Below are 17,184 nucleotides of genomic sequence, written 5' to 3'. Positions count from 1 at the left end.
GGCACCAGGATGGGGGGGCAACCAGCCCTTTGGGCAAGGGCCTTTGCCATAATCAGTCTTTCTGCTGCCCGGAGGGGTGGGGGGGGGGGGGGGGGAAGAAGAGGGCACCCTAGACACCAGGGATTTTTTTTAAAGGTCAGGACTTGGGGCTGCCCAGAATGGGTATGCCAATGCCCCCCAACCTCCCCCCCACCCCAAAAAATGCAAAAGTCTTTCTGTCCCCCCTCAGGAGCCAGATGGGAGCAATAGATCCTGATCTTCCCCCCTGGGGTGGCAGAAAGCCCACTAGGCACCAGGGATTCCGTTTTATATACACCCCCAAACAATTGCCACAGTCATTCTACCCCAGGAGGCAGTTGGGGGCAACAGTCCTTTAAGAAAGCACTCTAGGCTCCAGGGATTATTTGTGTTTAACGATCAGGGGTGGGGCTGCCCAGAATGGGCATGCCAATGCCTCCCACCTTACCCAGAAAATGCCAGTCTTTGTGCACCCCCAGGAGACAGATGGGGCAATAGCCCCTTATCTGCCCCCCCCCCCCCCTGTCAGGAGGCCGAAACTCACTAGGTACCAGGGATTTTATTTCCTATTTCAGGGGTGGGGGCTGCCCACAATGGACATGTCAATGCCCCCACCTGCCTCAAAAAAAGCCAGTCTTTCTGCACCCCAGGAGGCAAATGGGGGCAATAGCACCTGATCTGTCCCCCGGGGGGCAGAAAGCCCAATAGGCACCAGGGATTGCTTTTTTTACACGTAGGGGTGAGGGCTGCCTAGAATGGGCATGCCAATGCCCTGGCCCCAAAAATAATTGCCACAGTCTTTCTGCCCCTCGTGAAGCAGATGGGGGCAATTGCACCTGACCTGCCTTCCATGGAGCAGAAAGCCCACGAGGCACCAGGGATTACTTTTTTTCATATGTAGGGGTGTGGGCTGCCTAGAATGGGCATGCCTATGCCCCCCAACTCAAAACAAATGGCCACAGCCTTCCTGTCCCCGGGAGGCAGATGGGGGAAAATAGCCCCTTATCTGCCCCCCACGGGGGGCTGAAAGCCCACTAGGCACCAGGGATTACTTGTTTTCAAAGTTCAGGGGTGGAGGCTGCCCAGAATGGGCATGCCAATGCCCCCACCCTAAACATGATTGCCACAGTCTTTCTGCCCACCCCAGGAGGCAGATGGGGGCACTAGCCCCTGAGCTGCAAGCTTACAAGGCAACAGAGATTTTTTTTAAATTAAACGTAGGGGTGGTGTGTGCTTATTTCATCAAAGTTTGAGGTTTGCGAGGAATTCTGGATGAATAATCCTGGTGAAAGACACACAAGTCACCCCCCCTGGATTTCCCCAAGTGTCTAGTTTTTAAAAAATTTGCAAGTTTGCTAGGTTTTTCTAGGTGCCGGTTGAGCTAGTGCCCAAAATTGGCATCTACCCACTATGAAAAAAGGGTCAGTTTTGAGTGGGAAAGCATGATGTATCCATGTTAATGTTTTAGGTGTTTCTTGTCATGGGCTCTAGGCCAGTGGTTCCCAAACATTTTACTCCTGAGGACCCCCACTGAGTCACTACTGGAAGCCAGTCACCCCCGAGCAATTTGTGGGATTTAAATCTCAAACGTTAAAACTGTATTTCAAAGGGAAAAAACCACACACGTGTGCACATCAAACAAAGACGACTTGAATTACTAAAGATTTTAGTAATTTTTATACTACAAATATTTGAAAAAATGGAAAAATCCTAATGGGAAGGTTGGTGCTGCATCTCACGACTAACTTTTCATTTTGTTTGGTTCTATTTCACAGCCTGTGGCTCCTGCTCCTGCCAAGGCTGGACTGGACACCTAAAGCGGATCTGGCAAATGTTGTCAGACCAGTCCCCGTACAGTGCACACTAAGTGCAGCGAGTGAGCCTGACCACTGCAAAGGGGGCCTCTCCCTCCCCAAAACAAAATTGGGGGAAAAGGGTGCATTTTATTTCACATTTGTCATTATATATTAAATTGTATTAGCTATTAAAGCTTAGTAAATAATAACCTTACTATGCACCAAGATACAACATTCTTTTGTCAATCTTCGATGATTGACAATTTTCAGTGATTCCCTCACTACTACCCTCCAAAAGTGCCTCTCATCTCTCCATAGCCCCACTGTCACATGTATTTAATTTGCTTTATAGCACCTCTCATACCACTGTAGGCTGTCAGAGCACTTTACATCACACACATAGAGAGACATTTAATCATATGTGTGTAAATCAGTGAATAGAAAATGTTACATAATGCAAAGGGGACTAAAAGGTGTAGGATTCCTATGTCATCCATACTGGTAGGCATTGTTTAACCCCTTCGGTGCTCATGACGGAACGGTTCCGTCATGAGCCACGGTTGAGCTGTGCTCATGACGGAACCGTTCCGTCATGACCACGCCCGCGCAAGATTCCGTCAGCACAGCGGCGGAATCTGCGCAGCATGGAAGGGGTTAAGAGTCTGGAGAAGCACAAACTTAGGATTCAGAACATAACACAGGTGTTAGCCTTGACTTTAATAATAAGGATTTGTTTCTACCCAAACAAACCTTTTTAGCAGCATCGGGATAATGAAAGACTGGGAAAAAGCATGACCTACTAACTTGTACATTGCAGTTGGCATGCAGCTCCTTGATGGCAGCTCATAGCTCACTGTGCTAGACTACGATTGGAACGTGTGAACTGCACAGTAACAAAAGAATCTCTGTGGCAAAAGCAGGAACCCACTGAGTTATGCACAAAACAAAATACTGATTTAAAAGAAATGCATGGTGGACATTCTTTGCAGTCGGCATATTAACCATCAGCGCTTCCTAAGATGAGTCAAAGCTGCCACTGGACAAAACCCCCATCTCTCTACAGCAGGTACATTAATTACTGGATTTAGCTTGACACTTTTATTGCTGCCCCAAAACTGCTGATTATACAAGAAACTTTGCAGTGCTTTTAAAACTTCTGCCTGCTGACCCCCTAGGAATGTGTCAAGGACCCCTGGGGGTCCACGGACCCCAGTTTGGGAACCGCTGCTCTAGGCCTACCCACATGAGTGAGGTACCATTTTTATCGAGAGACTTGGGGGGGATGCTAGGTGGAAGGACATTTGTGGCTCCTCACAGATTCCAGAAATTTGCATCACAGAAATGTGGGGAAATGTGTTTTTAGTCAAAGTTTGAGGTTTGCAAGGAATTCTGGGTAAACACACCTGGTGAAAGTCATGTAAGTCACCCCACCGTGGAATATCCCACATGTCTAGTTTCTCTATAAATGTACAAGCTAGCTAGTTTCTCTAGGTGCCGTCTGTGCTTGGGCACAGTTTGACTCTGGTTTCCTGTGTACCCTACTAGTCCTCTGGTGTCCTGGTTTGCCTTGTTCATCTAAACCTGACCCCCTCCATGATGGTCCTCCTGATATCGGTCCTTGTGGGTCTGATCTTCCTCATCCTTCAGGCACTGGCTACTAGTTCCCATGTTGCGAGTCACCTTGATTCATGTAGTCCTTGTCATCCTGGTTCAGAATCTTCCTGAGCCTAACCCTCACGGACCTTCTGATCCTAGTACCACTGGACCTAGGCTTCCTGGTCCTTTGTATCCCCCCTGGTCATTCTGATCTAGGGTTGTCAGGTCCAGCTAGCCTTGGTTGTTTCTGCTCGTGGTCTTCCTGGTCCTAGTCCATTTGCTTCTGGGCCCTTTGTACTCCTGACCCTGGTGGTCCTTGTGCCTCTTGTCCTGGTTGGTGTCCTCAGACCCACCTAGTTCTTCCATTCCTTCTACCCTTGGTCCTTCTGTTCTTTCAGGGGTGTTTACTAGGTGCATGTTCCACATCATCCTGACCCTCCTGATCCTTCTCACCATGTTCCTGGTACTCCTAGTCCTGTTTTTCCTTCTCCTGTTCTTCATCATCTATTTGTTCCTGATTTCCTCTGGCACTAGTAACCCTGATCCTCGTAAATTACGTCTCCTTGGGCCTCGTTCTTCTTGTCCTGGTCCTCGTGGCTCTAGTTGTCATACCTTTCCAGATGGTTCACTTCCTGGTCATTATCCTTCTACTTGCCATCATTCTCCTCCTATGGGTCCTATTCCTTCCTTCCTCACCCCCTTCAGAATGACTTTAGTCAGGTACAGCCTCCAAGCCTGTCACTCAGATGGTTATTTTTTGTCTTCTTAATTTATTTTGCTGAGACAGCATTGCCAAGGACAGAAATAAGGGTTCAATATAGACAGGACCTTGCCCACTTAAAACACTGCTTAGCTTGTTACAAATCAAAACTACAGGTCCCAAGATACATTGTGCATGTGACCAAAAAGTCAGTTTTGCATAAGGGGCCACTTGTGACAGGGCCCCAGTAAGAGTCTATGCCTGAAACCCACTCTGCTGGGTAAATAGTATGAAAAAGTGTGTTTATTCACAGTCACCAGTGAACACCTCCTGTGAGTTAGCCATTTGCATTTCTTACCTGCTTCCTGCTTTCACTTTTTCATTTCACAGAAGTCCTAATACTGTGTCTCACTCAATTTATCACCTGTAGGTGCCCCAAAGCACAACTCTCCTTAACCCCTTCGGTGCTCATGACAGAATGGTTCAGTCATGAGCACCAGTGCTTGTGTGCTTATGACTGAACCATCCCCTCATACACTTATGACCACAAAATCCCTCTGCAGCAGACAGCAGAGGGATTTCCTTTTTACTGCCTCTCTAGGTGGGGAAGAGCATCCCCAAACCTCCTGAGGCTTTTTTTCCCAATGTAATGACGATCGCACACATGGCCTGCTGACATCATTACATTGAAAATGAAGCTTAGTTTCAGTTTCGGTGCTTGTTGGGCTATCTAAGCATCGAATCACATGGGAGAGGTAAGCTAGAAAGGGGCAAATCTCCCCTTCTCAATGGTACCCTTCCCTAGTGGATCCCTGCTTGGGGATTGCCCAGGAAGGAGATCCCAAAGTAGGGATCCATCCACTAGGCACTAGGGAGGGGTGACGGGCACCTTGGGCAAGGGCCTCTGCTACTCCCCCGAACTATTGCCATAATCAGTCTTTCTGCCGCTGGCAGGGGGGGGGGGGGCAGAGAGCACCCTAAACACCTGGGATTTTTTTTTAATAGGTCAGGGTTGGGGGCTGCCCAGAATGGGCATGCCAATTACCCCACTCTTTCCCCCCCAAAAATGCAGAAGTTTTTCTGCCCCCCCCCCAGGAGGCAGATGGGGACAATAGGCTCTGATCTGCCCCCCGGGGTGGTAGAAAGCCAACTAGGCACCAGGGATGAATTTTTTTTATACACCCCAAAAAAAGTGCCACAGTCTCTCTGCCCCGGGAGGCAGATGGGGGCAATAGCCCTTTAAGAAAGCCCACTAGGCACCAGGGATTATTTGTTTTTAAAGTTTAGGGGTGGGTGCTGCCAAGAATGGGCATGCCAATGCCCCCCCCAAAAAAATGCCACAGTCTTTCCGCCCCACCAGGAGGCAGATGGGGCATTAGCCCTGTTTCTGCCCCTGTAGGGGGGGGGGGGGGGCAGAAAGCCAACTAGGCACCAGGGAATATTTTTTTTATACACCCCAAAAAAAGTGCCACAGTCTCTCTGCCCCAGGAGGCATATGGAGGCAATAGCACCGGATCTGTTCCCCGGTCGGCGGAAAGCCCACTAAGGCACCAGGGATTACTTTGTTTTTTTATACGTAGGGGCGGGAGCTGCCTATAATGGGCATGCAAATACCCCGCCCCCAAAAAAAAATCGCCACATTTTTTCTGCACCCCAGGAGGCAGATAGGGCAACAGCACCTGATCTGTCCGCAATGGGGCAAAAAGTCCACCAGGCACCAGGGATTATTTTTTTAAACATAGGGGTGGGGGCTGCCCAAAATGGGCATACCAATGCCCCCATCCACCAAAAAATTGCCAGGTCTCCCTGCCTCCCCAGGAGGAAGATTGGGGCAATGGCCCCTGATCTGTACCCCCCGAATGGGGCAGAGGCCCACTAGGCACCAGGGATTATGCTCGTTATTTTACCTAGGGATGGGGGCTGCCGAGAATGGGCCTCCCAATGCCCCCACCCCCAAAAAAATGGCCACAGTCTTTCTGCCCCCCTTGAGAGCAAATTGGGGCAATAGCCCCCGATCCGCCCCCCGTGGCAGAAAGCCCACTAGGCATTGACTTTTTTGCAATGTGCCTAGCTGTTAATTTTGGGCCCTAGCGCAGCCGGCACCTAGGGAAACCCAGCAAACTTGTACATTTTTGAAAACTAGACACCCAGGGGAATCCAGGATGGGGTGACTTGTGTGACTCTCACCAAGTCTGTTACCCAGAATCCCTTGCAAACCTCAAACATTGTCACCCAGAGTTGCCCTTGGTCACCCGATAAAAATGATACCTCACTTGTGTGGGTGTCAAATGTAGAGTCAACCTAAAATATATATAAAAAAATATATAGCGTTTAGAGCTCGCTGTGCTATCCCCTCCCTATGTTTTTGGCCCCATCCCAGTCGCAGGCCCTTGGCCTACCCACACAAGTGAGGCATAATTTTACTAAGGAGACCAAGGGGAACGTTAAGTGGTAGGTAATTTGAGCCGGTACAGTAATCCCAGACAGAAATGTGAGGAAAATGTGGTTTTTAGCTAAATTTGAGGTTTGTATGGGATTCTGGATAAGAAAACATTTTAGGGCATCCACGCAAGCCACACCACCTGGACTCCAACTGGTTGTCTAGTTTTTAAAAATGTCTGGGATTGGTAGGTTTCCATAGACGGCCGCAAAACTCAGTACCTAAAACGCAGGTGCCCCCTATCTATCACAAAACGACCTGCCTTTGCAAGGAGCACCTGTGTTTTGGGTCCTGGGCTCGGCTGCCATCTAGGGAATCCTGCCAATCCCAGACATTTCTAAAAACTAGATACTTGGAGGAGTCTAGGTAGGTGTGGCTTGCATGGATCCCCAAACGTTTTCTTACCCAGAATCCCTTGCAAACCTCAAATTTAGCTAAAACAATCACATTTTCCTCAAACTTCTGCGTGGAAAAGTTGAGGGATCACTGGGCGGATACAAATTTCTCACCACCCAGCATTCCCCCAGGTCTCCCGATAAAAATGGCACCACACTTGTGTGGGTGGGAGAAGTACCCGTGGCAGGGAAGGGCCCAAAACGTGTTGTGGAAACATCAAAATTAACTATCACAAAACGACCTGGTTTTGCAAGGGGGCACCTGCGTTTTTGGACCAGGGCTGGACGTCTAAACCAAACCCAGACATTACTGAAAACCAGACACCCGGAGGAGTCCAGGGAGGTGTGGCGTACGTGGATCCCCCAAAGTTTTCCTATGCAGCATGCCTTGCAAACCTCACATTTTCTGGAAAAAATCAGTCTTTTTCTCACATCTCTGTGTGGGAAAGTTGTGGGATCACCGGCTGACACAAATTTCCTACCACCCAGCGTTTACCCAGGTCTTTCAATTAAAATGGTACCTCACTTGTGTGGGTAGGCCAAGTACCCATGGAAGGGAAGGGCACAAAATGCTTTGTGGAGACATCAAAATTATCTAGCACAAAAAGACCTGGTTTTGTAAGGGGGCACCTGCGTTTTTGGTCCTGGGCTCCTTGGCCATTTAGGAAACCCTATCAAAGCCAGACATTTCTGTAAACTATACACCTGGGGGAGTTCATGGAGGTGTGACTTGTGCAGATCCCTCAACGTTTCCCTACCCAGAATCCCTTACAAACCTCAAATTTAGCTGAACAAATCTCATTCTACTCACATTTCTGTGTGGGAAAGTTGTGCGATCACCGGGCTGATTCAAATTTCCTAGCCACTCAATGTTCCCCCTGGGCACCCGATAAAAGTGATACCTCACTTGTGTGGTTGGGCCTAGTACTCCCGACAGGGAAGGGCCCAAAATGTATTATGGAGACATAAAAAGTATCTATCACAAAATGACCTGGTTTTGCAAGGTTGGCACCTCCCTTTTTGGTCCTGGGCTCGACGGCCATCTAGTGACACCTACCAGACCCAGATATTTCTGAAGACTAGACACCTGGGGTAGTTCAGGAAGGTGTGAGTTGTGTGGAACCCCTACGGTTTTCCTACCCAGATTCCCTTGCACACCTCAAATTTAGTGTAAAAAAATCACATATTTCTCACATTTCTGTGTAGGAAAGTTGTGGGATCACCAGTCTGACACAAATTTCCTACCACCCAGCATTACTCCTGGGCTCCCAAAAAGAATAGTACCTCACTTATGTGTGTGGCCCAAGTACCCGCGGCAGGGAAGGGCCAAAAATGCATTGTGGAGACAACAAAACTATCGATCACAAACAACCTGGTTTTGCAAGGGGCACCTGTGTTTTTGGTCCCGGGTTCGACGGCCATCCAGGAAAACCTACCAAAACCAGACATTTCTGAAAACTAGTCACCCGGGGGAGTTCAGGGAGGTATCTCGAGTAAAATGAAACCTCTCTTATGTGGGTGTGCCAAGGGCCTGTGGCTGGGAAGGGCCTAAAAAATAAATGGATTGAGGGGATAGCACTTCGAACTCTAAGCACTATATTTAGGAGATGCTGCATTGGACACCCACACAAGTGAGTTATCATTTTTATTGGGGGACCAAGGGGAACAATGCGTGGTAGGACGTTTGTGCTGGCGCTGTGATCCCACACAGAAATGTAAGGAAAATTAGATTTGTACAGCTAAAATTCAGGTTTGCAGGGGATTCTGGGTAGGAAAATGATGGGGGATCCACACACGTCACACCTCCCTGCACTCCCCCGGGTGTCTAGTTTTCAGAAATGTGGGGGTTGGGTAGGTTTCCCTAGATGGCCACCGAACCCGGGACCAAAAACGCAGATGCCCCTCTTTGCACAAACAGGTTGTTTTGTGATAGATAATTTTTATTTCTCCACAATATGTTTTGGGCCCTTGCCTGTCACGGGTACTTGGTGCACCCACACAAGTGAGGTACCATTTATATCGGGAGGTATGGGGGGGAACGCTGGGTGGTAGGAAATTTGTGTCAGCCCAGTGGTCCCACAACTTTCCCACAAGGAAATGTTAGACAAATTTAATTTTTTCAGCTAAATTTGAGGTTTGCATGGGATTCTGGGTAGAAGAATGTTGGGGAATCAACGCAAGTTACACCTCCCTGCCCTTCCCCGGGTGTCTAGTTTTCAGAAATATGTGGGTTTGGTTGGTTTCCCTATATGGCTGCTGAGTCTGGGATCAAATATTAAGGTGCCCCACTTGCAAAACCAGGTATTTTTGTTATATATCATTTCTATGCTTCCACAATACGTTTTCGGCCCTGCCTTTCGCTGGTACTTGGCGCACCTACACAAGTGAGGTACCATCTTTACCCCGAGACCTGGGGAAACACTGATTGGTAGGAAAGTTGTGTCCGACTGGTGATCCCACAACTTTCCCACACAGAAATTTGGGAAAAATTTGTTTTTTTCAATCAAATATGAGGTTTGGAGGGAATTCTGGGCAGGAAAACATTGGGGGATCCACGCAAGTAACACCTCCCTGGACTTCCCCGGGTGTCTAATTTCCAGAAATATCTGGGATTGGTATGTTTCCCTAGATGGCCACTGAGCCCGGGATCAAAAACGCAGATGATTCTCTCACAAAACAAGTTCTTTTTGTAATCAATAATTTTGATGTCTCCACAGTATGCTTTAGGCTGTTTTCTGTCGTGGGCACTATGCCTACCCACATAATTGAGGTACAATTTTTATTGGGAATTCGGAGAAATGCTGGGTGGGTGGAAGTTTGTGGCTCCCTGCAAATTCCAGAACTTTCCATCACAGAAAGTGAGGAAAATGTGTTTCTTTTTGTTTTACAAATGTATAGGTTTGCTTGGTTTCCCTAGGTGACAGCTGAGCTAGGGTCCAAAATCCACAGCTAGGAACATTGCAAAACAAGGAAACATTTTCACTGGAAAAATATGATGTGTCCATGTTGTGTTTTGGGACATTTTCCTGTTGCGGGCGCTAGGCATACCCACACAAGTGAGGTACCATTTTCATCGGGAGGCTTTGGGGAATGCTGGGTGGGTGGAAGTTTGTGGATTCACGCAGATTCCAGAACTTTCCATCACAGAAATGTTAGGCACATGTGTTTCTTTCACAAAGTTTGAGGTTTGCAAGGGATTCTGGGTAACAGAACCTGGCGAGAGCCACACAAGATTGTATACGCCATCCTGTATTTCCCTGCATGTACAGTTTTCAAAAATGTGTAGGTTTCCTAGATTTCCTTAGGTGCTGGCAGAGTTAGGGTCGAAAATCCACAGATCGGCACAGTGTGAAAAAAGGCCAATTTTCAGTGGAAAAATGTAATGTGTCCACGTTGTATTTTGGGCCTTTTCCTGTTGCGGGTACTTGGCCTACCTACACAAATGAGGAACATTTGTGTTCGGAGACCTTAAGAAATTTTGGCTGTGTGGAAGTTTATGGCTCCCAGCAGATTCCAGAACGTTCCATCACAGAAATGTGGGGTAAAATTGTTTTTAGTTAAAGGTTGACGTTTGCAAGGGATTCTGGATAAAGAAAACCTGGTGAGAGCCATGCAAGTAACCCCACCCTGGATTTCCCTGGATATATAGTTTTCAAAAATGTGTAGGTTTGCTAGGTTTCCTTAGGTGCCAGCAGAGTTGGGGTCTAAAATCCACAGCTAGGTACAGTGTGAAAAAAAGTGACATTTTTCACTAGGAAAATGTAATGTGTCCACGTTGTATTTTGGGCCACTTCCTGCTGCGGGTGCTAGACCTACCCCCACAAGTGAGGTACCATTTTTATTGGTAGACTTTGAGAAATGCTGGCTGGGTGGAAGTTTGTGGCTCCCACAGATTCCAGTACTTTTCATCACAGAAATGTTAGGAAAATGTGTTGTTTTTTTTTTTACAAGGTTTGAGGTTTGCAAGGGATTCTGGGTGACAGAACCTGGTAAGAGCCACACAAGTCACCCCATCCTGCATTTCCCTGGATGTATAGTTTTCAAAAATGTATAGGTGTGCTAGGCTTCCTTAGGTGCCGGCAGAGGTAGGGTCCAAAATCCACAGCTAGACACATTGTGAAAAAAGGGTCAGTCTTCACTGGAAAGATTTTATGTGTCCACGTTGTGTTTTGGGCCGTTTCCTGTTGCGGTTACTAGGCCTAACCACACAAGAGAGGTACTATTTTTTGGGAGACTTTGAGAAATGCTGGGTGTCTAGAAGTTTGTGGCTTCCCACAGATTCCAGAACGTTCCATCACAGAAATGTGAGGAAAATTAGTTTCTTTTGACAAAGTTTGAGGTTTACAAAGGATTCTGGGTAACAGAACCTGGTGAGAGCCACACAAGGCCCCCAACCTGGAATTTCCCTGTGTGTATATTTTTCAAAAATGTATAAGTTTGCTAGGTGTCCCTAGGTGCCGGCTGAGCTAGGTATCAAAATCCACAGCGAGGCACATTGCAAAAGAAAGGTCAGTTTTTACTGGAAAAATGTGATATGTCCATGTTGCGTGTTGGGCCATTTCCTGTCGCAGGCGCTAGGCCTAACCACACAAGTGAGTTGTCATTTTATCGGGAGACTTAGGGGAACACAGATAATAGAACTTTATTTGTATTTCTGCCTTCCAAATGTTAGAGAATTTGTAAAAAAAAAAAAGTCTTTTTGAAAAATGCCCTCTAATTCACATGCTTATATAAGTACCCACAATTTCGGAGATGTGCAAATATTCACAGCTTCTAAACTCTATATTTTGTTCCCATTTCATAAATATATAGGTTTCCTTAGCACCTATTTTTTACTCTTTGTATTTTACCAAATAAATAGCTATATACCTGGTACACAATGAAAAACCATTGCAAGATGCAACTCAGTTATTGATTTTGGGTACCTCAGGTTCTTGGTGAACCTACAAGTCCTATATATACCTGCAACCAGAAGGGTCCAGCAAACGCCACGGTATATTGCTTTAAAAAAATCTGCCATACTTAGAAGAAGTTACAGGTGAAAATGTTGTCACAAACGGTTGTTTTTTCCATCTCAATTTTAATATTTTTTTATTTCAATTGTTAGTTTCTTTAGAAAAACCTTGAAGAATCTACACAAATCCCTTGTTGAATTTAGAATTGTGTCTACTTTTCAGAAATGTATAGTTCTCCGGGATCTATTACTGCTTTCACTCCCATTTCTACCACTAACTGGAAGGAGGTTGAGAGCACAAAAAATAGGAAAAATACTCAGTGTCACAGTAAAATACCAAAACTGGGTAGAAAATGTTGATTGTCTGACAAAAGTCTGTCTGTTCCTGAAAGCTGGGAAGATGGTGATTTTAGAACCGCAAACCCTTGGTTGATACCTTTTGTAGGAAAAAAAATAAGAGACGCTTTCTTCTGTAGTACTTTTTTCACATTGTTCCTAAAAAAATGAAAATTGGCTGTATTTTGGCCAATTTCTCAGTCCCCTCTAGGGATATCCACAAACCCTGGGTAACTTTAAAATCCACATGATGTTGGAAGAAAAGGACTCAAATTTGGCATGGATACATTATGAGAGCAAAAAATTACAGGGACCTAAGCGCGAACGACCCAAAATAGCCAAAAAAAAGCTTAGCAGGGGGGGGGGGGCGTGAGAGGGGGGAAGGCCTAGCAGTGGAGGGGTTATAAAGAACCCTACAGCTAGCATAAGGCATTCTGTAAAAGGCACAAAAGAGACCAGCCCTCTAAAATCATCAAAAAGAGGATTGTGAACATTAAAAAAACAATGTATTCTAATAAGTGAATAAAACATTAAAGTATGATGCTTTAAAACCACACTCGTTATACTTTACAGACAGACAAATACTCCTAGATTGCAGCACATAATATATGTATGCTTGATCCTGAAGCTTCTGAAATAGAATTTGGATTCCTACGTTTATTTGAATATTAAAATTACATATGTTTTTATTCAAAATTGATTTGAATGTTTTTTCATCTGTAAACAGTTTAGATGAATTCATGCATCTACCTTTGTACAAACTATTGTACATTTGTAGACAAACTGACTTTAAAATGCCTCACACATGTTGCATCCCCATTACATGATGGCCACCAGCCTACCATTGCCTGTTGTCCCTTTTTCTTCATGTCCCGCTGAATAGAGACCTCCTTCATGCTATTTATCCAGCCACCGATCAAACTGCATATCATCTCTTTTATTTAGCCTATGGCCGGTTAAACAGCAGAGATTATGTACTAGTTTGCCAGCTGCTGGATAAATAGCAGATATTATGTACTATTTGGCCAATGGGCAGGTAAATAGCTACTTCCTTTAGAATTCCCTTATTAGGGCAAACAATTCTTAATTTTAATAAGTGTTGTTGAAGTGACTAGAGATGCACCCCAACACCTTCTGCAAGGCAAACCATTGTGTTTAGTCTTCTACTAACTCAATAAGCCCAGTGAAGTGCAGAAAACTTGGTTTCTTTTCATGAGCGACGATGAGCAACTAGTTGCATCACAAAACAAGGAGATTGCAAGCTTTGCAGCCATATACACCCTTACCCTATCCCTTTATTGAAGAAGGGATAATTATCTTACAACGTAACGAGTAACAAGGTTGACTTGGAAAATATATCATTCAAATTGAAGGTATAAACTTTTCAAGAATATAAACACATATTTAAATGCACCTTTTTGTTTGTTGCATTATCACCTTTGTGTACATCTCATGAGAACTGCTGTACAGTACCTTATCAACAAAGTTTGGCTCAACAACATGTGGCTTCTCATGTTCATCTGCTCCTTCTATAGTGACAAAGAAAATGTTAATTCCAGATTCTCTTGCAAGACGGGAGGCCTCTTCCACTTTATCTGTAGGCCATCCATCCACCAACACCAGGGCCACATTCGGGGCACCCCCACGATTTCCATTGGCATCCGAAAAGAAGTTTTTGTTCACATATGAAAGCGCTTGACCTGTTAGAAATATCAATGAAGAATGCCATTAATTAAATAGAAACCGGATTTTTATACGCTGACATAATACCTTTAAATACGAGATCACTGTCAGTATTAAGATTTGACGGGCATTCAACTGCTCCTAAAGTCATATCAATTGTAAGCATGCATATAGAGTGTTGTTTTTCAAGTTGACTGACAGCCCAGATTCACACAGGTGCTGCACCTAAAGAAGCTGCGATGTGCTGCATGACAAGGAGAGAGCAGGAGAGTGCCATATTCACAGAGATATGGCACTCTCCTCCCCTCTCCCTAGCGCTGCCGGAGAGTGCCATATTCACAGAGATATGGCACTTTCCTCCCCTCTCCCTAGCGCTGCCGGAGAGTGCCATATTCACAGAGATATGGCACTTTCCTCCCCTCTCCCTAGCGCTGCCGGAGAGTGCCATATTCACAGAGATATGGCACTTTCCTCCCCTCTCCCTAGCGCTGCCGGAGAGTGCCATATTCACAGAGATATGGCACTTTCCTCCCCTCTCCCTAGCGCTGCCGGAGAGTGCCATATTCACAGAGATATGGCACTTTCCTCCCCTCTCCCTAGCGCTGCCGGAGAGTGCCATATTCACAGAGATATGGCACTCTCCTCCCCTCTCCCTAGCGCTGCCGGAGAGTGCCATATTCACAGAGATATGGCACTCTCCTCCCCTCTCCCTAGCGCTGGCACTGATTTGTGCTGCTGTGCGCCAGGCACACACCTTAGTGCCATAGTGCTAGGGTGCATGCCAGAGTCTACCATAGGTTTTGTACAGGAAGGGTACCTGTCCTGTACAAAATGCTATGGCTAGACAAGTTGAAAACCGTTTCCTACTTTGTAGATGCTCTGTTCAGTGCTGCACACATTCAAAGTCGGAAAAGCAAGAAGAAATTAAAACATTACTCCTTTTAACGCCTGATTTTCAGCAGCGTAAATTTTTGGCACTAAACCCCGTCTACTAATGCTAGTAGATAGGGTTTTGCATCAAAAGCATGGGTGGGCCCATGTAACTACCCCTTCACGCAAAGTAATGCAAAGCAGTGTTTTGCGTTACTTTGCTTAGTTTTCCATACAAACCTAGGCAAATACCAATTTGCGTTGGTTTGTTAATCCCCAAACAGGTTTAGTGTTGGGTGATGCTAAACCTTTGTGAATGTGGTACAGAGTGTCTTTATGGTGATATTCCTAAACAAAAAATACTTACCTAGAGCAACAATAGTTCAGGTGTATCCAACAAACAGATTTAAGCCCTGGTGAAAGGAAACCAGCCGGCAGGTATGTATTTTCACTTTATTCGACGACAACTTGACATCAGGAGACATCAAAGAGCCAGCATCAGGGTGTTCTTCAGCCAGACGCGTTTCGGGAACTCTTCATCCCTTTGAAACAAACTGCAATCCTGCCAGACAAAATCCATCGCACTTTTATTTCTTTCAGAGTCCTGCCCCCATGGGCGTGGCCTCACGGCATTGTGGTTCCTGTAGTGCAATGAAAGTATTTTATCCAGTGAGCTCATCTGCGCAGCACAATAAATACAAGTAATTAAAACCAAGTGGATTGATGTCGCCTCTCTTGTTTCTCCTGTCCCGCTTTGAAGTTGTAATCATGTAAAACTGCCTTCCATAAGCGCTGACACCTCCCGGTGCCAGTGCGGGCCCGCTGACATGCGGTGGGTCTCCCTTCGCGGCTGGGCTTCAGCCGCTTTCATATCCAACAAACAGAGTTAAGCCCTGGTGAAAGGAGACCAGCCGGCAGGTATGTATTTTCACTTTATTCAACGACAACTTGCCAACAGGAGACATCAAAGAGCCAGCATCAGGGTGTACTTCAGCCAGACGCGTTTCCTCTATCATCCCTTTATCAATGGCTTCAAACAAACTCCAATCCTGCCAGACAAAATTCATCGCAGTTTTATTTCTTTCAGAATCCTCACGGCATTGTGGTTCCTGTAGTGCAATGAAAGTATTTTATCCAGTGGGTTCATCTGCGCAGCACAGTAAATACATGTCATTAAAACCAAGTGGATTGATGTCGCCTCTCTCTAGTTCAGGTGTATATACAATTTTTCTGCAGATTTCTCACCTCATGAATACTCCTTCCAGGGTTTAGGCTGATCAGAGAACTTTCCCCTCGCAATTGACTCTCCAGTGCCGTTAGGTTGGCCCTAGCTCAAGTCAAGACTCTGCCTCTGGACGTGATGTCATCGGAGTATAACAGATGCCATTTAAAGTGCTGGAGTCTGTTCTTGTTGTATTTTTCATGCCCCATTGAGGCATGACAGAGAGAGGGATGACAGCAACAAATACAACACATAGGGCCATATGTAGGAAGCCTAATACCGGTCGGTAACGGCCGATTTTCGGTAAATATCCCGTTACCGACCGGTATTTAGGCTTTTGGTATGTAGGGGGCATATTTCAGGATTCGGTAATTTACCGAATCGGTAAAATTCGGTATTTAAGAATCGGTAAATGTAATTTACCTATATATGGCCCATAATGTCTTTGCATAACTTGAATCTTATTAATCGCAGCACTAACTCAGCTGGGAGGGTGGAGGGCAGTGAGGAATCTGTAGGAAGATTATAGATCGACCAGAAGGAAAATTTACGAAATTGGGTTCAAACAAACTGCAAGTTGCAAAAGATGTGGGTCTTGCGTAAGTAACAAATCCGCACTTGTCTTATTACTGGGAACCAAGTACCCTATTGTAACACTTCACTCTCACATAGTAGCGAAACAGAGCAATTCAACACCTAGTCAGGGGAGCTGGTGTGGGCTATAAAATCTTGATTTGCTGGCACACAACGCTCAATAAATTGTTGTTCAGTCAGTCCTTTTTCTTTTAACAAGAAAAAGTACATTTATTTTACACATACTACTTTATACTGTGCATGAAATTAGAAATATGCATATCAGGTATGTGGAAATAGCTTTGGTGATACCCTGAATTACATTTCACCTCTCGTGGGTCCTGAACCCCATAATCATGATGTCCCTCGACTATACCAGATGCAACATCACAATGTGAGGGGGTGCTATATTAAATAAAGCAGGCCTATTGACTTTGTCAAGGAGTGATAACATCAATATATATAAGACAGGCCCATTGGCATTGTCAGGGTATTATCACATTATAAAACAGTAGTCAGTTGTTAAGTTTCCCTTTTTTAATGCAAGCATTGCAATATTCATCAGTAAACAGAAAGATTTTCAATTCAATCAGAAACCTAT

General features: G+C 45.5%; 1 protein-coding gene across 1 annotated transcript in view; it reads right to left on the bottom strand.

The window, feature by feature from the left end:
* VIT (vitrin) overlaps positions 1-17,184 on the bottom strand; it is a 1,751,009-nt gene that overhangs the window by 255,916 nt on the left and 1,477,909 nt on the right. Inside the window, exon 18 of the mRNA XM_085611942.1 lies at positions 13,709-13,935. Coding sequence (XP_085468068.1) covers positions 13,709-13,935 — 227 coding nt within the window. The remainder of the gene's footprint in view (positions 1-13,708; positions 13,936-17,184) is intronic.

The sequence above is a fragment of the Triturus cristatus genome, chromosome 6 (assembly GCF_964204655.1).
Source record: "Triturus cristatus chromosome 6, aTriCri1.1, whole genome shotgun sequence".
Classification (NCBI taxonomy): domain Eukaryota; kingdom Metazoa; phylum Chordata; class Amphibia; order Caudata; family Salamandridae; genus Triturus; species Triturus cristatus.
Note: the sequence above shows the minus strand (reverse complement) of the source record. Positions and strands in the feature narration are given on the sequence as shown.